The following is a 22,498-nucleotide window of genomic DNA, read 5'->3' on the forward strand; positions in this document are numbered from 1 at the left end:
TTAAAATAATTAAGGTTGTGGTTGATCAAGGTGGATCGTCGATTGTGTAATACTACTACCTTTTGTTACATACTACAAATTGAACCTGATATTGCATTTAATAAATGGGATTGATTCCAGAATCATGATGCACATTCTTGCATATCATAAGGAATCTTCTTTAATTGGGAGAAAGATTTATTCTATTCTTTCTAAATGATGTGTTTGAATATCCTATACAGATGCAAAGCAACTCTGATGTTTTTAATATCTGAATTTTCATATGCAAGACAATCACCTGTTTCTTTTTCTTACAAGAAAAGGAAGTGTCTTCTATTATTGTACTTGCATGATAAAAGACGATACACAATTAATTGCAACAAAAATTCAAATAGAAAGGGAATCTCTGCAAATTATCATTGTAAGATACTAGTGGTGATCAATTAGTCTCAGGCTATTTGGCAAGCGTTTCTGTTTTATACAAAATGTTTCATCCTTTTTCATTAGCTCCAATTGTTGTGATAAGCACAACACTCTTAGCAATTAGCGATATTGAAGGGGAAACATATGTACAGCAATCTATAAACATAACATAACTGATAAATTTATTGACTCATTCTTCTCTACTACAACATGAGTGACAAAATCAAAATGAGAAAGATGGATTTAAAGGAGATGATGATCTAGTAATCAGTGGCTTGAATCTTCCTCTCAACCCACGAAGGCGACAAAACAGGGCTAATCCTGCAGGCATTCTCCCCATCCTCCCCTTTCTCCCATGGATAAACCTTCACTCTCCACACCTTCATCGTCTGATCCAAACTAGCACTGTAAACCAGCAGCCCCTTCACAGTCTCATCACTCTCCATCGCGGCCGCCAAACACCTCACCGGGCCATGATGGCCATCGATCACCGCCACGCAAGAATGGAACGAATTCCCCTCCTCCCTCTTCCATATCCTTATCGTCGCATCCTCTGAGCCGCTAAGGATCAAATCCCCCACCGCCACCAAACACAGCACCGAGAAATGGTGGCCCTGCAAGAACCCCGCGTGGTTGTACCGCCCCGAGATCCTCTCCTTCTCCCAGAAGTTTATCAGCCCGTCCGACGACCCTGAGTAGAGGAAGCAGTCGTCGCCACACCTGCTCAGCGCAAGCGCGTTGACAGGCGACTGCTGGAACTTGAGAGTCATGGTGAGGATGTGTGGAGTCTCTTTCGAGACGCTCCTCCATATTTTGACAGTCCCGTCTGAGGAGCAGGTGAACACGCAGCCGTCGTCCTCGTTGACGACCACTGCGTTCACCTGCCCCTCGTGGGCGGAGAGGGATTCCACGCAGCGTCTCTCGGGGACGCTCCACACCTTGACGGTGTGGTCGTGGGAGCCCGTGTAGAGGATTTTGTCCGCGGCGTTGTAGGCGAGGCAGGAGATGGTGTTTTTATGGTGGTGCTTGCGGCTGGTGTGGTAGGAGAAGAGGGAGGGGCGGCGAGGGATGGTGGCGAGCTTCTTGGGGCGGAAGTGGTGCATGAGGGAGAGGTCCCAGAGGCGGATGCGGTGGTCGGAGTGGGTGGAGAAGAGGAGGGTGCCGGAGGCGAGGAGGGAGCGGACTTGGCCGGTTGAGGCTTTTAAGCAAACAGTTTGTGTGCAGTCGGGTTGCTTCCAGGCGTGGATGCGGGAGCTGGAGGAGCCGGTGAAGATGAAGTCGTTGGAGAGGGTGATGGAGAAGATGTCGCCCTGGCTGCGGTGGAGGGAGGCGAGGCAGTGGTAGAGGAGGGGAGGGGAGGGGGAGGAGGGGAGAGGGGAGCGGGTCCAGGGGGTTTCGGGGCTCATTTTCCAGAGGGGGAGAGAGGCGGCGGAGGCGCACGAGGTGCGGGCGGAGGAGAGGTGGGAATCGGGGAATTCGGCATTGTTGGCGCCGCCGCCGAAGGAGAATCTTCGTGGGAGGTTTATGTTTTTCCTCTCTTCGTCGACGAACTGCCATACATTCTCGTCGGAGTAGAGCTCCATCCAAGATTATGAAACATGCATTTGTGTTTTCTTGTTCTCTTTTCAGATCATGGATACCTTTACTTCAGTTGCTAATCTAGCGTGGATATAAGTTTTCTTTTCCTATCATTTGTCCTATTATAAACAAGTGCTCCCTCCGTCTCTAATAATTCGTCACCATTTGACCGGGCATGAGTTTTAAGAAATGCAATAGAAAGTGAGTTAAAAAAGTTGATGGCACGTGGATCCTAGTTTTATACATTAGTTTTATAATAAAATGTGAGTGTAAGTTAGTGGAATGTAGGGTCTACTACCAAAACTAGTAAAAGTGAAAGGTAACAAATTTTTAGGGACGAACGAAAATGGAAATAGGTGACAAATTTTCAGGGACGGAGAAAGTATATTTTTAAAATTATATATAGAAAACAAATTAGTGGCTTAAGATGGGATGAATGGATGAAGTACTATTATTATTCATAATTCCATTTTTAAATAAATACTAGTGTAGGGATGTACTAGTATAACAACTAGTTTTAAAGTTACAACGTATATCCAATCTGGTGCTGCCATGTGGCACAAAAAATGCAATATTGCAAACACTAAAATGCAATATATATTTGTAGAAGCTATAAATGAATTTCGGCAGATTGCATTTTGTATTGTTGAGTTTTGCATTTTAGATATTGACTGTTTAATTTGCATTTTAGATATTGACTGTTTAATTTGTATTTTATATATAGACGGATTGCATTTATATATGTGAAAATGCAAAAATTAACAATATAAAATGCAATTTATGTGAAAATGCAAAACTCAACACTATAAAATGCAATTTACCTACAACTAAAATGTAATCTGCGGAAATGCATATACAACTAGGTTGCACTTTTGTATTTAAAATATTGCATGTTTTGTGCCACATGGCAGCAACAGATTGGATGTACGTTGGGACTCTAAATAAGGGGGCACTCTAGTGCTCCCCTACTAGTATATCCATATACATGAATAATCTTTATGGAATATAAAATTGGTAATGTAAGGAAGATAGAGAAAAAAATATGATTTTAATATTGTTAATGAAAAATGGGATATACCTTACTAATAAAAAAATTTATCATAAATTGAGAGAGACTAATTTTGGTGGACGATTGAAAAAAAATAAAACAAGACTATTTCTCATGGATTGAGGTAGTATTGTATTTTCATAAAAATTTACTCCCTCTGTCGTAACTAAGTTGAAACATAACTTTTGGGCACATAGATTAAGAAATTGTGTTGAAAAATATGAGAGATGAATAAAATAAGAAAGGTAAAGAGAGAGTAAAATAGATAGCGGAATAAAGTAAAAGTAACTTAATGTTTGTTTTTTTTTATAAAAGGAAATGACTCAACTTAGTTGAGACATCCCAAAGAGAAATACGACTCAACTTAGTTGAGACGGAGAGAGTATTTATTTTTATTAAGAGGGAATATTTTTTTTTGGTCCACTAATATTTAAAAATTTCTTCTATGATCCATTAACTTCAACGTAGTATCATTTTAGCTATTTTTTTACTATTTCGAACTTTTTTGAATGAAAATATCCTCAAGCCCATTAAAGACATTTTAGTCTATTTATTCTCTCTTCTTTATCAATGTATTTAATTTATCTCTCTTGTTTTTCAAAATTGATACTAAGTTCGCGAAAAAAAAAATCTCTCTTATATTAATGTATTGTAAATTGCTAATTCCAATTATGAACTTTGTCACAATTTCACTACCCAAGAAGTTGCAAACTCCAGCTCGAATCACTAATGAATAAGTCGATTCATTTATATCAATATCATATTTAAACTAACAAATCATTCAGATTTTGTTAGGTTAGGATTTTTGCTACAATAAGAATACTACTTTTCAATGAATAAATAATTAGTCCACTAACATGATAACAATAGTTGGCATCATAAAAGCATTTTAGATAGTATTTAAATTAAGAACCAAATCCCTTCAAAACCTAACTTGTCCTATTATAAGTTTTAGCCACTTCTTTGAAAATAACTAATTTAGCTTTCATTAACAATTAGTCACAATGTAACTAATTTGTACAGTACTTTGAAAATACACACAATAATGTGTATGATAATAGTGCAATATAGAAGCGCGCGAACTCGGAGGCTATTAATTTGGAGGGTTTGGGTAGGATGGAAGGTTGGCATTTGAAATCACTTTAGTAGGCAAAAATTAAATGTTATAGTGCAGATTGGGTTTGTAGGATTTATTAGTATTCAAGTAAGTTTGGTGACTGATACAATTAGTGCATTTATTTGTGAGACGTAAGGCTTTCCATAGTATTAATGAATTTATCTACCTTTCCATGGAAAGGTTCCAAAAAATTTTCTTTATGGAATTTAAAGTCTGTATCTAGTTTTTTCGTTGTAACCTATTAAGTTCTGCATATATATTTCGACATTTTAATGAACAATGATAGACGTGGATAGTACTAGGTGATTTTGTATCTAGGTTCATAACGGTTATAGACATAGATAGGTCTAGATGATTTAATTGCTATAGGTTTTAATTTTATGAGGTAATACGTGTGATTATTATGTTAATTGATTGAAGGAGTTGTCATGTTTTCCTCCTCCGATCCCCACAATGTGTTCACCAACAATTAGGGGTGATAATTATGAACTGAAACCCAATGATTCAAATTAAATCGAATTGAACCAATTGGATTTAGCTTGGTCTGATCAAATTTGGTTGCATGTACATTATGATGTCAGATTATAGTTTATTTAATTGATGGTGACAAGTTTAAAGATCATGAGCTCGAAGTGAGTGATGAAGTGGAAGTTCCAAAGCTTATGAATGTAGAAAAAGAATGAACTCGAAGTGAGTGATGAAGTGGAAGTTCCAAAGCTTATGAATGTAGAAAAAGAATGAGGGATGCGATCAAACACTAACCATCCTAACGTGTTACTTGTTCACTAATGAACATATTATTAAAAATATCAACGCAGTTGACATGAATATGTCAACACAAATTTATCCTGATATTTATGTTGACATTTTTAATATAATATGTTGATTAGTGAAGAAGTAACACATTAAGAAAACGAGTGAACTACAAAAATGGTCCCTGGACTATGGGTTTATCTCGCCCATAGTCCCTGGACTTTAAAAATATCGCCAGTAGTCCCTAAACTAAGGGTTTATCTCGAAATTGGTCCTTTTAGCTTTTTTTTGGTACGAAAATGCCCTTCTTGACGGGGGGTTTTGGGGAGTTTGGGCAATTTGGTCTTTTTTACACTTTTAACATTTTAAATATGATATTATTTCAGTTATGTACTAAATTTGATATTATTTCAAAATAATCATTCTTCTTCCCTTTTGTCATACTTCACTTTGTTTCTTTATTTCAATATTATATTTAATTTTACAAAATTTTAAATTTTAATTTTTAAATATCAATAAATTTTTTTAATTTACAAAAATTATTAAATAAAAAAAATTAATAGTCATAATCAATATTCGAAAGTGTATAATATTTAAAATTTAATCAATATGACAATGACTTAGTTTTAATCAATATTTAATAGCTTTAATCACAAATATATTATATAACACGATTTATTCTGAAATAAATATGCATCTAATGTAAGACTAATATAATTTTTGTTTATTAATTTGCAAACAATCAAAATTTACTAGTAATTTTCAACAAAAATACTCATATATAAAACTTTTAGTAGGATCAAATTTTTAGTCAACTTCATAATATTCAATCACAAGCAATTATAACAACCGAACGAATGCTAAATAGAATAGTAATTATTTTTCCATTATGATTAATATTATTTATGTATACTTCTTCAATTCAGCTGAATATTATATTAAATAACAAAAATTAATAGTTTTAATCAATATTTATAGTGTCCATGAATTAATAGTTTAATTAAATTTTTTATCGATATTTAAAAATCAAAATTTAAAATTTAATTTTATAAAATTAAATATAATATGAAATAAAAAAACAAAGTGAAGGATGACAAAATGGAAGAAAAATGATAATTTTGAAATAATATCAAATTTAGTACATAACTGAAATAATATCAGATTTAAAATGTTAAAAGTGCAAAAAAACCAAATTGCCCAAAACCCTCAAAACCCCCCAAAAGGGCATTTTCGTACCAAAAAAAGCCAAAAGGACCAATTTCGAGATAAACCCTTAGTCCAGGGACTACTGGCGATATTTTTAAAGTCCAGGGATTATGAGCGAGATAAACCCATAGTCCAGGGACCATTTTTGAAGTTCACTCTAAGAAAAATTCAAAATAAATTTGTGTTGACATACCCATGTTACTGTGTTGACATTTTTAATATAATGTGTTGATTAGTTAGCAAGTAACACATTAAGATAGTTATCATACTAACGCAATCCAAAAGAATGCTATGTAAGTGTTTAGATTTAGGATGACACACTGGTTGTATTAGACTACAGTTATGTCGAACAATTTGTTGTTAATTTTATTTTGTGTAATCTCGACTTTGATTTTAATTTCTGCCTTGTGATTCACATCTTTAATTTTTGTATATATTCGGTCGTGTTAAAATGCTAACTATTTTTCAATCTAGAATCTTAATTTTAATTTTGTATGTTAAAATTATCAACACAAAGGTATAAATATATGAACATAAGACTGTAGATATTGTGTTGATATTCAAATTTAATATGTTATATTGATAAAATTATGTCTTTGTGTTGATAATATTAATATACTATATTGGAGTTTGTAGTTCAGTATTGAGAATTAGTTAGCATTTGATCACATTATTATAAATGTATGATTCATACAATAATAAATACACATGTTAATTTTTATGGTTACCTCTTAGTCCAACTAGCTTGAACGGGGTTGTACATGAAAATTTCCGATCCAACGGAATTTAAATAAAATTACTGCACAAATTAACCAAGTAAGATTAGCCCCAAGATTAGCCCCAATTCTGATGAATTGATCCCCATGCCTCTTTAATATAATTCTCTGCTCAAAATAGAAGCTAACAACTTTGCTTTCGTGTTGTTGTTTTCAGTTTATATTCTTAGGGATTTTAGTCCTATGTCAATAATTGATAAGGAAATTTTTTAATCTTGTTCTACATATAATCTTAAATGCTAAACCTAACACTTTTTTCCCATAAATGGTGCACCATTTGTGGTTGTGGGTGCATTTATTAACCAAATCCTGTCTCTGCAAGATGAAGATTGAGATAGTTAAAACTCAATACCAATCGGAGTACTATGCTTTGAAATTGAAATTTTATCCCCTATTTTTTGGTCTCAATAGTGTTTTCTATTTGTATACTATTCTTAATATATTACACATTGATGCATTATAATATTGTCGTATATGGTTTACATCAAAAAAATATGAAATAAATTTAGACTTATAAATAATTTGGTTTTCGAATTCTTTTTTTTTTTATATAGAGAACAATACTGACAAAGTACATTTTTTGTGAAATCTGAGTCCATATCGTGAACTCTGAGACATTTAACAATCCTAATAATATTTTTAGTTCATTGGTGCGCCTATTAATTTACCACTTTAAGTAATATATCATGTGAATAATTATTTATCTATTATGAAAATTAATGGTGAAATTATTTGTATAAATAATACTATAGCAATAAAAGAGGTAATCCCACTCTATTAACTTTAGTTTTTATACGTACTATGTGATAATGTGGTATACTACAAATTAAATAACAGAGTTGCCATTCTTAAATTGGGCTCAAATATGTACACAAACCTACGAAGTATATGGGCTGTATATGAGAATTGCAAGTTAGTCTAGTTTTATCACTTTATGTGGAGTACTATATACAAATAAGGGGAAAAATAAAAGTTTGGGAATTGTTTATTTATGTAAATAAAATAAGTACTAGTAAGTACTATTTATTTTAGCTATTTTTTTGAAAATATTTAAAGTATCATGTAATATAATACTAAAATTAAACATTAAATATTTCTTTCTTTCCTTTTTGATTGACAATGCAACTTTTTTTCTTTTTTAAAAAACAATGATATCTTTTTGTTTATGTTAAAAATTTCATTTTATTTTCTCATAGCTATATACTCCATCCGTCCTTAAAAAATAGACAATATTTAAAATAACACTTATTTTAATGCACAATTGATAAAGTACGAGACAGATAAAAAGAAAAGTGATTGGAGTATTGTTAGTGGAGAATGAGACTCACTTCATTAGAGAGAAAAAAAATTCTTTAAATAGAATTAGTCTATTTTTAAGGGATATTCTAAAATGACAGTTGTGGTCTATTTTTAAGGAATGGAGGTAGTAACTTTCAAACCCTAAAGTACAATCAATCCAATAATGCATATAGTATTCGAATTTATTATTAGAGATATTTACGCTTAATATCACGAAAATTTTAAAAAAATTGTTTTTTCCTCACGAGTTTTGAACTTGATATATAATATTACAAACTTATATAGTAATAGTACTCCCTCCGTCCACAAAAAACTAGTCTCATTTGTCATTTTGGAATGTCTACAAAAAATAGTCCCATTTCTAGAAATGAGAATTTCTCTCTCATATTTTATAAATTTTTCTTCATAGTTCTCTTACGTTACCTACTTTTTCTCCATCTTTCTTACTTTACCAATTTTTATTAAAACCCGTGCTGTCAATGAGACTATTTTTTGTGAAGGGAAAGAGTAGTTGTTTAATTTTTCCCATCAACGAAAAATTCAACAACATAAAAATGATATAGATAACCATATCTATTTTTAGGGACTTTGTAATCACATTTTTTAAGTGGTAACCATATCTTACGTGACATAATAAAATGAATCGTAGTCGGATTTTGTCGTTGGTGGGAATTAAATAACAATTTAAGTTCGTGATATTATATGTCAAGTTTAAAATTTATAAAAAAAAAAAACAAATTTTTAGAAAAATTTTGTGATATTAGGCGCCAATATCCCCATTTATTATTATGCAAAAAGAAAAAAAAAGGTTAAACAATACTATGTACGTTTAATTGGAGATTACCTAACTTTCTATCTGATTGAATCATTGAACTGTCAACCAATGAATTAATCTTGTTTCAACTTATCAATGCACATAAATATATAAAGTAGTGAATTTATTTTGTAGGATTCAATCAATTCTGGAAAATAAACTACATATATGTATATAAATAATATAATTATATATATAAGTACGAATGTGATCAAATGCAAACTCTAAATCTTATACAAATTCTAAACTATGATTTGAACCCTTAGAAAATGTTAACATATGACAAAAAGTAGCAATAGAAAATGTCAACACAATGTCAATGGTTGATATATGCTGTATTGATATTGTGTGGACATTTTCTATTGCTACTATTTTATCATTTGTTGATATTTTTTAACGGTCCAAATCATAGTTTGGAGTTTAATTGTACAATATATATATATGAGTTTGCATTTATCACTATTCTCTATAAGTAAGTATCTCTAATTTTTGTGTTTTAAACATTCGACGTACAATATTAATTATGAATGATCTAGATTTATTTCTTGTCCATATTTTCCGTTGTAGATCATTCTTAACAAAAATGTAACATCAGATATTTTATTTCACTTCTCAAAATATTATAATTTTCCCTAAACATACCAGTATATGATCATCTCAAAACAATACAATATTAATCGTCTCCCCCAACCAATTAATGAGAATACATGAAATGAACCTGGGCAACTATATAGCCATAATACTTGACAGTTCACAATCATTATTTGAACTCCATAAAATAATTCATAGATTCTCATCATGACTAGCTGGGCTGAAAACGACAGACGTATTTCAACTATTCATTTATGAGTGAATTAAGAAGGCGATTATATAATCATGAATTATTAAATTGTATCCGTATTAAATTAACTAAGCTTTTTCAGACGTGCGGATGCTCACATAGTGCGGCCACCCTAACTAATCAAGAATTATTAAAATTTAACAGTGAATTATTTAAACTTCATTTATGAATTACAGTAAATCCCAAGTTACTCTCAATTAACGCCTTATTAATGTTTTTGCATGTTGTACGAAGTCCAAATTGAGACCCTAATCAATTTAAAGATTGATGCCACTTTCTGTTTAAATTTATCACTTAAAGGGAAGATCACATTCTTATATCTTATTTCTTCTTAAATAATATATTTATCTCATTCTGTTTACTTGTATTTTATTCGTTCATTGATGGAAAATATATGAAATGTCAAAATAACCTTTATTATATGTGTATTTTGGGGCGTAGATTAGATAAATTAGAAATACAAAAGTATTTTAATTAGCCGTAGAGATACATGTGAAATTATAACACCTTTCCTTATATACGAAATTAAATTTTGCTCGAAAAGAAGAAAGTAGCCTGTTATTTTATGCTACATACTCGAATTATTTTATTAATCAAAATTATGAACAATATTTAAAATAGAAAATAGAATTTTTTCCTTTCGTATACCAACCCACCCTAATTTTATTTTAATATACCTATCACCATTCGATTTTCCAATTCAATTAAGTTATGCCAACTGCCAAGTTTCATGAATACAACCGCATGTCGAAAGGATTCTCATTATTTGTTAGTTATTATTATATTTGTATAAGTTCTTTAAAGTATTTTTTCCCACGGAAAAGAAAGAAACATCTTCACGGGGCTAGCCGCTTCAATTCTTTATTCTTTATTCTTTATATATATAAAAACAAGCATTTTGATATTCTATTAAAATAGAAAAATAAAATACGTTGTGTATATATTCACGCTCATATGATATATAATTATGTTAATTAAAAAAATGTTAATTAGTGCGTATATTAATTTGTTAATAAATTCATTTTCTTAAAAACACTGTATCCAAAAGAAACTCCTCGCATATAATGGGATGGTGTATTTTTTTTTTTTTTTCTGTTTTTACATTCAGTCTTTGTTTCACACACATACACACACCATTCACTTTGATACTACTCCCACTGTCCGCGAATAGGAGTCCCGTGTTTCTATTTTAGTCCATCCATGAATAGGAGTCTCGGTTCACTTTTACTATAAATGGTAATAGGATCCCACCTTCCACTAACTTATTCTACTCAAATTTCATTTAAAACTAATATATACAAGTGAGACTCCTATTGCATTAACTTTTTTCCACCTACTTTTCTTAATATTTCTTAAAACCTGTGTCGCGCATAAATGAGATTCCTAATGACGGACAGAGGATAACTAGGAGCAGTAAATTTCACAAAATTAGACCCCATTGCTTTTTACACCTCACGAGTTAAACACAATTTTCATCTATTATTTGCAAATAATTCCATAATTGATGATAAGTATTAGTATTAGGTTATGATAATATATATTTTAAATATATAAATTTCATAATACCGTATAGTTAAATTTAATTTCAAAATTATACTTTGAATTTTATCGTGAAGATATTTGATTAATGATGCATAGAAAAATTATTGAAAAAATTGAAATATTTCAAATAATCAATATAGTGGAATTGGAAAAAGCAAAAATATTACTACTTCTATAGTAGTTTATTTGATTTTACGATACATAATTGTCAAGCAACAAATTAAACCAACAATGTTATGAATAGGGGTTACGATATTGCTTCTGCCACTTTCTCCGATAATGTAGACTCTTTTTCGCCGATGTTGCTTTTTACGACACCCGTTGTAGGTATCATTAGTTTCTTTACTTATCGAATTATTTCTCTCTTATTATCTATTTATTTCTCATCTTATTTATTCTTCTCATGCATATCTGCATAAGATTACACTTAAATAATACCCTAAATTATGAAATATAATTTGAATCTCCAATATCAAAATCGTGACTTATTAGACCACTGAATTTTAACACTATCATGCCTTGGCTCATCCAACTTATCTCTACATCAGTATTAATAGCTGACAAATAACACGTGAAATCAAGTACTAACACCCAAATTGTTTTGTACACTTGTACTCTTCCGTTTATTAAACGTCATCTATCCTCAAATTACACTTATCCTATACCTTTTTTAATTATCATAATAAGTGCAAACATACGACTGATTGAATAAGAAACCAGTAAGTGTTATAAATTTATAATTGTGTGGGTGAATTGATTAAACGATATAAGTATTAATGTCATATGCCAAAGATTTCGAATTTAAATCCTTCATGACGTAGCCTTAAATTTATATTTATTCACCCATGAAAAAGTGTTATAATTGTATTCTTCAAATTTTGAAACGAGAATAAATCTAAAATGAATTCACTTCCAAAATAAACCAATCAATCTCATACTCTTTTCTCTTTAGTGTAATTTTACGTGGGATCTATAAATACTTACTAAATTACTATGTATCCCAACGAAACAAATGACAAAATTCAATCTTTTAATCACAAAAGTCCAAGTTAATTAGATGGACATAGGACCACTTATTTCAAATCAAGATTCCACTAACAAATTGCTAATCCCCAATTATCAATCATCACCAGTTTAATCCTATTCAGATAATAATAAAAAAAATTCCCAACTAACCCACAAGAGTTAAATTAAGAACCTGGTCGGCGCAATGTGTGGCCCAGATTGCAGATAGTCATAGCACCATCTTATGGTTATCTCAAATTTGAAATAGTATAATTTTTTTAAAAAATTTTGGGCATCAAATATTAATAATCTCACATGGACCAATCGTGATCATTTTCCAGACAATTCCAAATCTGCACGTTATTGACAACTAGGCGAGCACCCAAGGTTTTTGATTGGATGTGAATGGACTTAGTGCCATTGCCAACTCAAATTTATTCCTTTGTCTATAGTATTATTTTTTTTTCCTTTTCTGTATTAAAAATAGGAATATCAATGAAGCCCAAAATTTATAAACTGCTAAATTTAATGAGTTTGGCTAAATTTATTTTACATTTTAATGACAAATTTGATAAAAAATAATAACTACACATCAATAATTAACCTCCAATATATATTTTATATTTATATATAGACATATAAATCATTATATGTGAAATTGTTCAATAACTCAAGATTTATTAAATGTCACTTTTATGTAACGAAATATTTTTTGTAATTTTATACCAGTAGAACATAAGCATAGTATGAATGTATACTTGTCATAGATTAATATCTTTAATTTATAAATACAGGATTCTAAGGAATTAAAATAAATTAAGTAAAAAAATTAGCTTTTAGCTCGAGTGGCCTATTGGATTAACCTGAAATCCGGACATTTAAGTTTTGGGCCGTTGTTTTTTAATCTGATAAAATTTCAACTCACACCCCCGATTATACCATGCTACACAAATAGAATTGATATGATTGACATTCCTGATTAGTCGATATAAGGTAATACTATAGGTTATGTACTCCAGAGTATTTAGAAACTAATGTAATAATTTATCATTTTATGTCATTTATGAAACAAGCTCCAAAAGTTGAATAGGATTATGCATATAGGTTTATGTGATTTATCATTTAAGCATATCGCGGATATGAATTAGTCATTCTCTCTAATTTATTCCTTATGGTTGGTTATGTAGATAAATTTACACATTTTATCCAACTATTATTAAATTAAATATAACTACTCCTAATTGACATTTAATGGTCGACTTTCGCCTTTAAATTAAAGAATCTAGTTCCATCGTTACTTAATTTTTAAACTTCCGTCTATTTTACTCTTAAATAAAGATAGATATGAAGAATATTACGAAGTAGCAAAATTATAATCCATATATTTTTGAAAATTAAATAATTACTTGTGTACCAGTTTGGCGTTTATTCATACAAAAGTTGTCAAGATCGTGACATTATCAGCACGTCACAAATTTCATATTTTTATTGACCAAGTTATATTTTTTCATATCAGTAACCGAAAGTCATACGCGTCGGTAATATCTTAACACACAAATTTTATTTTAAATAAACTCAATATTGTTAATTTCAAATATGTTCATCCTAATCATTTGCTAAAATAACCAATTACAACCTAGACCATGACATAACCAAATTAATTAACTAGTAGAGTGGGTGTGAGTTCATTGCGACACTTTATCAATTTTATTTCGAATTAAACCAATTTTATATCGTAATTGAGTTTACTAAACGTCGACCCTAGCTCAATTAGTTACAAACGTTCTTAGAAGGATGCTATCAAATAAGAATTGAAATAATATAATCTTATAGGATAGAATATTCCACGTAGGATGGATTAATTTATCCCTTCATCTATCTCTTGTGACTTGGCATCTGGTATATACTAATCTATAGATGCTTATATTAAACTATTTCGCTAAGGTCGTGTTTGGCTCAGTATATATACCCACTTAGAAAGTGCTATTTCTCTCATCCCAAACCATAATCCTCTCTTCTTTCTATTTTCTCTTTTTCTTCAAGAATTAATTTTACAAAATGCCAGGAATCGCTATCGGCCGTTTCGATGACTCGTTCAGCGCCGCCACCATCAAGGCGTACATCGCTGAGTTTATCTCCACCTTGCTCTTCATCTTCGCCGGCGTTGGCTCTGCCATTGCTTTCAGTTAGTCATCTAATTTAATATTTTTCTCAAGAATTTTTAATTTTTTCTTTAACTCTTTTAACAAAATAAAAATTAATAGAGCCATGCATGCACATGCACTAATTTAGCTTTGCAACAAAAATGAAGTACTATAATTTACTATTAAATTGTAATCCAAGTAGTACATTTTCCTGATGGGGTGATAAATTGGTGCCTTTTCAACAGACAGTTTGACGGCCAACGCGGGCTTGGACCCGGCTGGGCTTGTTGCGATCGCTGTGGCCCATGCTTTCGCTCTCTTCGTGGCTGTCTCCATTGCCGCTAATATCTCCGGTGGACACGTCAACCCTGCCGTCACATTCGGCCTGGTTGTCGGCGGTCAGCTTACCGTCATCACCGGAATTTTCTACTGGATTGCTCAGCTTTTGGGAGCCGTTGTTGGTTCATACCTCCTCTCTTTCGTCACCGGTGGCTTGGTAAGTCAACTTTTATTTTTATAGTATATCTCAATTAACAAGATAATAAATTGATGGTATTTGGAGAATATATTTGCTATTATGGTTGATTGTTTAAAAATATATTCAATTAGTTACTAAATACTTATTTAATTATGTTATTTTATTTTTGAATTCTGGATCCGCCACTTAGTTGTTTAATTATGTCGCTTTATATTTTAATTCTGGATCCGTGACTGAATACATTGATATAAATGAAGGCTATTCCGATCCACGGTGTGGGAGCGGGAGTGGGAGCAATCCAGGGAGTGGTGTTTGAGATCATCATCACATTCGGACTGGTGTACACTGTGTACGCAACCGCAGTTGACCCGAAGAAGGGTTCATTGGGAACCATCGCACCCATCGCCATCGGTTTCGTCGTGGGTGCCAACATCTTGGCTGCCGGCCCATTCTCCGGAGGCTCCATGAACCCGGCCCGCTCCTTCGGCCCAGCTGTTGCCAGCGGAGACTTCACCGGCCACTGGATCTACTGGGTGGGCCCACTCATCGGAGGCGGCCTCGCCGGGCTCGTCTACAGCAACACTTACATCCACCACGAGCACGCACCACTCGCAACCGACTTCTAGATTTGCCCACATTTGTTTGTGATGTGAAATTTCTTTTCTAATAAAAGGAAGATATGGGAATTCATTTTTCCGTTTCTTTCTTTTCCTTTTTTTAATGGTTTGCAGCTGTAAATGCAATTTCTTGGTGTAATGGTTTGGTTTTTCTGGTAAATTGTTAATTATGTCATGTTTGATCCCATTTTGTCTCCTTGCCACATTCTTTTCTTCATGGAAGATGGTATTCACGATGATTATGTCGCAACTTGGCCTTAATAAAAAGAGTTGTATTGGACAAGATTAGGGGCTTATGATTACTTGTTTTAAGGGTGAAATCAGGGAAAACAAAATTTAAAATCAGCTTATAGTGTATTCTATATGAAAACATTATCTTCAAAATTAAAATATTTGTACAAACAAAATAAACAATTTAAGTGAATAAACGTTGACTAGGCTTGTTGCGTTTTGGCGGCAATAAAATAATTGTAGTGCTTATCTGAAATGTGAGGTCTAACGTGATAGCCTATCTTATTGTTTTTAACTTATTTTGGTCGGTAACACAACCGCCCCATCAAATATCACTTTCTCTGAAGACGTTATATATCTCGTTTTCTTTTCTCCATTTCCAAATGCATTTTATACGCAACGCCTTAAATCCTTAATTCACAATTACATATCATGATGCACGAATAGATGATTCCATTTTATGATGGAACAAGATCCAATAATTAGTTATTTCACAGTTTTTACCTTAATTCGATAAAGTTTCTCTTGAAATTAAAATACGAGTTAAACTCAAAAGTTATTTTTATTGATATCGTAAATTTATATTTTTATTATTTTAAGTGTCTACATTAACCAAATCTATCTGTATTTTGTTTTTTTGACCAACTCTATTTTTTTGTCCAAAAATACATCGGAGTATGTTAATGTTTTGCAAATTGGCATTAGGCGGACTGGCTAGTACGTAAACTTAGTTCTTTAGTACTCCATTTAAATATGGATTCAGAAGTACTACTGAAATGTTTTCGACATACATTTCTATTGGTATGTGCTAATTTAAACCAAAATTAAGGAAAAAAAAGAGTTTCACAGTAGTAATTTTTTTAGCTGTTTTGACCACTTTTAGTTATTGAAACCCAATATTATGGGCAATATTAGAAAAGTATAATCAAGAGCTTTGCAACGATCGATACATTTGAATTTTACATCGAACTTCAGTGGACCTAGTTGTTAATAGAACTAGTTAACTACTCCCTAGTTAAATACTCCAGTCAATTATAGCTAATTTAATAATAATAACAACAACAACAATAATAATTTTTTAATATAATTAAAATATAATTTTTTTTGGAAGTCATGGTTCTTTTAGAGCATTCGCAATGGTGCTTAGGCCAGCAATAGGCCAACCATTCTCTCCCTTGTCACGTTAGCAATACTAAAAAATCCACCTGCCACATCAGTATTTAAGTTAGCCATAGCCAGCCCAATAATAAAATTAATTCAAAATATACTACATTTACGGAATTAAAATTACGATTAAATTACGGAATTAAATTTACGAGACATATACGGGAAAATTCATTAATTTTATTTAAAAAAAAGTACATTAACTAAAAATAAAAAAAATTACATAATAAAAAAAAATCCGGGCTTCCACACACGAGCCACCGCCCCACTCTACTCCTCACTAATTTATTAAAAAAATACATAAAAAAATGTTAGTATGCCTTGAATCCGTTATAGTTTGCCGGTAGGTATGACATGTTTTTGTTTTAGGTCTTAATTTTGTATTGGGCTAGTTGTTGTTGTCCATCGCTAGATGTTGCTCTTGTACAGAAATTTAGAGAGAGAGAAAATCGTGTTTATATAGTTTTTCAAAAATAATAATAAAAAAAGAAATAATTTTTTTTTTAAAAAAAAGAATTAAAAAAAAATAAAAAAAATTAAAAAAAAATTAAAAAATAGCGCTGGCCGATCGGGCCGCCACAATGGCAGCCAGCGCATCGGCTAGCGCACCGGCCAACGCCCACCAATCGGCCAGCCCACGCCGATCGGCTCGCCGGTTAGCCGCTCGCCTCCTCCAATGGTTCGGCTAGCCGATCGGCCAGCGCGAAGAATCGGCTAGCCGGTCGCTAGCCGACCATTGCGGATGCTCTTAGCCCCAACATGACTTCGTCTCTACATCCAGCATCATATTTCGGAGATATACACAGTTAGCAGCTGAAATCACAATTTTATACTCCCTCCACCCCATAAAAAATGTCACACTTGTGGGACGACACGAGATTTTAAGAGATTTTGTTTTGTGTGTTAAAAGGAGAGGGAAAATATGATTTTTATATTCATGTGAGAGAGAACTTTTTTCCAAAAAAGAAAATATGACATCTTTTGTGGGACAAACTAAAAAGGAAAGTGTGACATCTTTTGTGGGACAAACTAAAAAGGAAAGTGTGACAACTTTTGTGGGGGGACGGAGGTAGTAACAAAACTTATAGAAAGATGAACATAAAATCTGAGAAAACCTTCAAGTATATATGTACGACATAACAATAACCAAAAACAAGGAAAAAGAGAAAAAAATCTAGCACAAAGTCTCAAATATTTAAACATACTATAAGTGTGAAGGATAAAAGAGAAAATAGATTTAATAAAAGAATAAAATATACTCAACAAATTGAGATGGTAGTAAAATCCAAAATATAGTAAAATTAAAAAAAAAGACGCTAGAAGGAGGGCTTGAACCTCCGACCTTGTGGTTAACAGCCACACGCTCTAACCAACTGAGCTATTCCAGCTTTTTGCATATTTATTCTAGATAATAAATACATATTAATAAATACTCGGGAACTATATTCCATAAAGCATAATAATAACCAACTGCAAAAAAATGAAAACAAAAAGGAACTTAAGTTTGAAGCATAATGTAAAATAATCTACTAATATCATCATACTATAAATATTATTCTCATATCAATATATACAGGACCTAGGAGTACTAAATATTATTCTCATATCAATATATACAGGTCATGTAGGAGTACTATATTACATACTCTTCACTGTACATACATAGATCAAATGTAAATCTCCCATTAGGAATATGATCACATCAATTTTTTCAATCAACATTGGGCTAATGTTTAACATCTTCAATGCCAATCAGCCTAACTCTCATCTTCTTTATTCTCTTCAGCTGCTTCACCAAGTCGAGCCGCTCATCCAAGTAGGGCGATGGGATCTATTAAATGGAGACGACGCAAAAATAAGGAAAAACTCGGAAAAAAAAAAACGCGCACCAACAAGAAATTATATGCATACCAGATTAGGCATGTATTTCTTGATTGCAGCAAACATAGCTGCATGGCCTACAGCAGAAACCTGATCAAACAGACAAACTCTTTCATCTTGATCATAATCATGTACGGAAAGAGAGTTAAACATGAAGAAAATGTTAAATCTTTGATCAAAACGACTGCGCTAAAACCAGCTTACTGGAAGTAGCATTAGTATTGCTACTGGAATGAGTGTGAACATGTCTGATGTTGTTCTATAAATCTTGTTCCTCTCCCTCTGCGTCACTCCATGGCCGTGCAGTCTCTTCTGCACGAGCCTCATGGTGTACGAGATATCCACGAATAGCAGCTGTGTGCCCATCCAGACATCCTAGAATATTTTAAGGCTGTATGTATAAATAAGAGTTTTGACATAGACTATCTGAATTCAGACATGGTTTCATTCGACTCACGATGCTTGCAGCTACAACATCACGCGTGTACTTTTTGAGAAAATTGCGCTGGAAAGTCTTTTGTTTTGATTGCCATGAAGTTAGGAAGGCTTCATTTTCACCTTGAAATGAAGATGATGAACTAATAGCCTGCCATTTCCAGCAAAATTACTCTTCTTAATGTCAAAATTCTTCTTCTAAATCGATAATCCACATAGAAGCACAAGAAGTACACATAAAAACGATACGTAAACAGATAAACTGCAGATGGTTTCAGCATGTTTGATGAAAATTTCTAGTAATTGATCAATGAGGCATACCTGATTTTGACTATGCCTTTCAATTTTGTTGATTTCAGCCGGTCTATAACGTGTATCCACTGCAGAAGAGCTCTTCGTGCCATTCATCCACAAAGATGGTATCATGCCAGGATCGTTCTTCTCCACAATCCTTAGCATTTCACTGCAAGAAAAATGAACAGAAGAATGCAGTTTCACACACCCACACACACAGCTCATAGGCGCGTTTTTGTTAGTGAATCGTGTAATATAGCTTACATTGTTCCATCATAAGCCACCCAGTAATCCTCCAAACACGTAGACAGTAACGCTTGACTGCTCACAGATGAGAAAAAAATTACACACTAAATATAAGAGGCTTAGTCAGAACATTACCGGTAAATGTTGGAACATTTTGAACACCTTCTAAGCAAGAAGTCTAGCAGATCAGCACCTAATGCTTGATGCTTAGAATTGCTGCAATGAGCATAGCCTAAAATCACGTCGTAGCACACAGTGAAAACAGCGTGTAATATGATCTCCTTCTCTGCTTGAGTTGGAGGGTGCTTTGACCTCCTTCTCTCTTGATGCAGCTGATTCTTATATGCCGCGTAAAAGTTCAGCCATCCAATCTCATCGAGTATCACCTGTTTTAGAACACAGTTCTAAGCCTTCTGATGTGATGTATATAACTAATTTGATCATTAACTATATATGAAAACAGACCTCCATCAGGAGTTGATATTCGGATAGTGTTGAGAATTCCGGATATATGAACAGGACACCGCACTCCAAGTAGCTGCAAAAGAACACGAGACGCGCTCACTATCCTCAAGCCATAGACATCTAAAACACAAAAATACCTGACAAAGTCTCTTGTTTGCTTGTCAAGAACCCGAATGCCATGCCTAGATAAAAACAGCCTCGTTTCTCTTCCAAGATAAGCAAACAACGCGAGAGTGGCCAAACTGTTTTCTCCAACCTGCCAACATCATAAGGGCAGCACTCATCTCTTCATGAGAGGTGGAGACATTATTGAAAAAAGCTAAAAAAAACCAAGAAAGTTAAGGTTACCTCATTGGTAAGAATGCGCGTGTTGCTAGCGACACTTTCCCTACGGAATGCTGCACAGAGTTTTCTATGAACCAGACAGATCCAAAACTCAACATCTTCAACATTTTTGTGAGGAAGAATCCTACTTCCGAAATAGGACAGAAAATCCTCCTCGAACCCGGCCTCAGCTGCTAGAGAATGCAGCTTATCAAGAGTTACTAAACTGTTTGTTGCATCCATGAGATCAAACAAGGCCTCCGCGATTGAATCTGAGAATGAACAACACGAAAGTTTCTCTGGTCCTAGCTTTCGTATACCTGCACAGCATGTCATGGCCATGACTGTCCCTGCAACACCACTGAATTTTTGTGCTTTAGATCTCAAACTAGCTAACGAAAATACTTATGAGTTTGTAATCAGACTAAACTCCTTTTGTTCATTCGACTGACTGACCTCCCTGCGTACGCCATAGTCCATTTCTTGAACAATTTCATGAACGAACCAGATATTCGTGGAAGCTCCACCGTCTTGAACCATTCCACTAGCTTTGGGTTCTTCATGCTTAGCTGATTTTCTATGAGATCCTCTAAGAAGTTTGCCTTCGGAGATAGACTGACACGTACACAATTGGAAGAAGGATCATAACGCGATTGGGATTGTTTCCCTTCGTAATGTCTTTCACGAGAATTAAACACGTACGTATGGAAGTGACGAGCATGTTCGACTTACATGTTGAGAACCGGGGAAGGATTGTTGGTGCGATTGTGAGAGAGAAAGAGCTCCACCTCTGTTACTGCCATCAGCAGTGCATAAACGGCAACCTGATATGCTATGTGTTTGTGCCACGCGTGCACATCGATGCCAATCCACGCCATGGCCAGAGCAGGCCGTGTTCCGTCCAACGCAAGATCCTTCACTGCAGCAGAGAAGCTTCTAGCTGATACATGCAGTGTCCATACAAGGCAGTTTACGCGATCGAACTTCACATCATTAGTCAACTTGGTGTCCTCCAACGGAGATGGTGACATGGACGACAGTGCGCCATGCTGGAATCGTGGCGTGGGCTCGTGTTTGAACAGGAATTTTCTCGAATGCAGAAGTTGGTTTTTTAGGACATGTTCTTTAACATTATTGTAATTGAGATAAGGTATGTTCAAGTTCAACCTCTCCTCAAATAATGCAGTTTTCCTGCGTTGAAAATACAATTTTTATACTAATATGGTTACAAAATCATGAGATTGTTTGCAAACTTGGAATATTACTTACTTTATCCAAAGTGTTAGTAGTAATATAATAGAAAAATTCAATCGTTTTACGCTGCTTAAATACAAAACACAATATGTGGGCTAAATATATTCAAATGAAATATAATTAACTAGGTAACTAAATCATCTATATTCAAAATTCTCTGTAAGAGTAACAGAAAACAAAAAAGACTTACGGGTTGCAGCGCAAAGTGAAGCTTTTTAAAGCCATTGAAACAATTAAGTAGCAAAAAGAGAGAGAAAAATGGCTATGGTGGGCTTTATAGAACACAACTTAAATTTTTATCGGAAACATGGAACTAAGATCAGTATCAACTGAGATCGGCAAATTTGATTTCCATTATAAAATGATGATGATGTTCATAGTGATTTACGCTTAATCCGTAGCTAATTAAATATTACAACTGTAACGTCATTATAAAATTAATAGTTTTCATTGGTAAAATTAATTACTTAATTTTCTAGACGGTATCGCCTAATTATCCAATTTTCTGTCGTTTCGAAGAGGAGTATTGTGACTGCCGTCATGAATCATGATCGTTTATTTTTTTTGGTTCAATTCAAACTATA

At 33.2% G+C, this 22,498-nt stretch overlaps 3 protein-coding genes and 1 non-coding gene across 4 annotated transcripts; 1 reads left to right on the top strand and 3 right to left on the bottom strand.

Moving 5' to 3' along the window:
- Positions 1-561: 561 nt before the first annotated feature.
- LOC125186810 (protein JINGUBANG-like) lies at positions 562-2,073 on the bottom strand. The gene has a single exon (XM_048083262.1). It carries the CDS (start codon positions 1,983-1,985, stop codon positions 663-665), a length of 1,323 nt encoding a protein of 440 aa, XP_047939219.1. The 5' UTR covers positions 1,986-2,073; the 3' UTR covers positions 562-662.
- Positions 2,074-14,366: 12,293 nt separating this feature from the next.
- Positions 14,367-15,807, top strand: LOC125190226 (aquaporin TIP2-1-like). The gene is made up of 3 exons (XM_048087469.1): positions 14,367-14,566; positions 14,771-15,021; positions 15,261-15,807. Exons 1-3 carry the CDS (start codon positions 14,440-14,442, stop codon positions 15,627-15,629), a joined length of 747 nt encoding a protein of 248 aa, XP_047943426.1. The 5' UTR covers positions 14,367-14,439; the 3' UTR covers positions 15,630-15,807.
- Positions 15,808-18,329: 2,522 nt separating this feature from the next.
- On the bottom strand, positions 18,330-18,403 carry TRNAN-GUU. Its single transcript has one exon. It is a non-coding gene; the product is annotated as a tRNA-Asn (tRNA).
- A 153-nt stretch (positions 18,404-18,556) lies between these two features.
- LOC125189742 lies at positions 18,557-21,691 on the bottom strand. Its single transcript, XM_048086981.1, has 12 exons — positions 21,393-21,691; positions 21,117-21,275; positions 20,685-21,021; positions 20,474-20,592; positions 20,337-20,409; positions 20,034-20,257; positions 19,890-19,946; positions 19,653-19,794; positions 19,354-19,482; positions 19,101-19,271; positions 18,927-18,986; positions 18,557-18,846 (listed from the first exon to the last, which is right to left on the bottom strand). Exons 1-12 carry the CDS (start codon positions 21,689-21,691, stop codon positions 18,742-18,744), a joined length of 1,875 nt encoding a protein of 624 aa, XP_047942938.1. The 3' UTR covers positions 18,557-18,741.
- Positions 21,692-22,498: the final 807 nt, after the last annotated feature.

Source organism: Salvia hispanica, chromosome 5 (genome assembly GCF_023119035.1).
Source record: "Salvia hispanica cultivar TCC Black 2014 chromosome 5, UniMelb_Shisp_WGS_1.0, whole genome shotgun sequence".
Lineage (NCBI taxonomy): Eukaryota > Viridiplantae > Streptophyta > Magnoliopsida > Lamiales > Lamiaceae > Salvia > Salvia hispanica.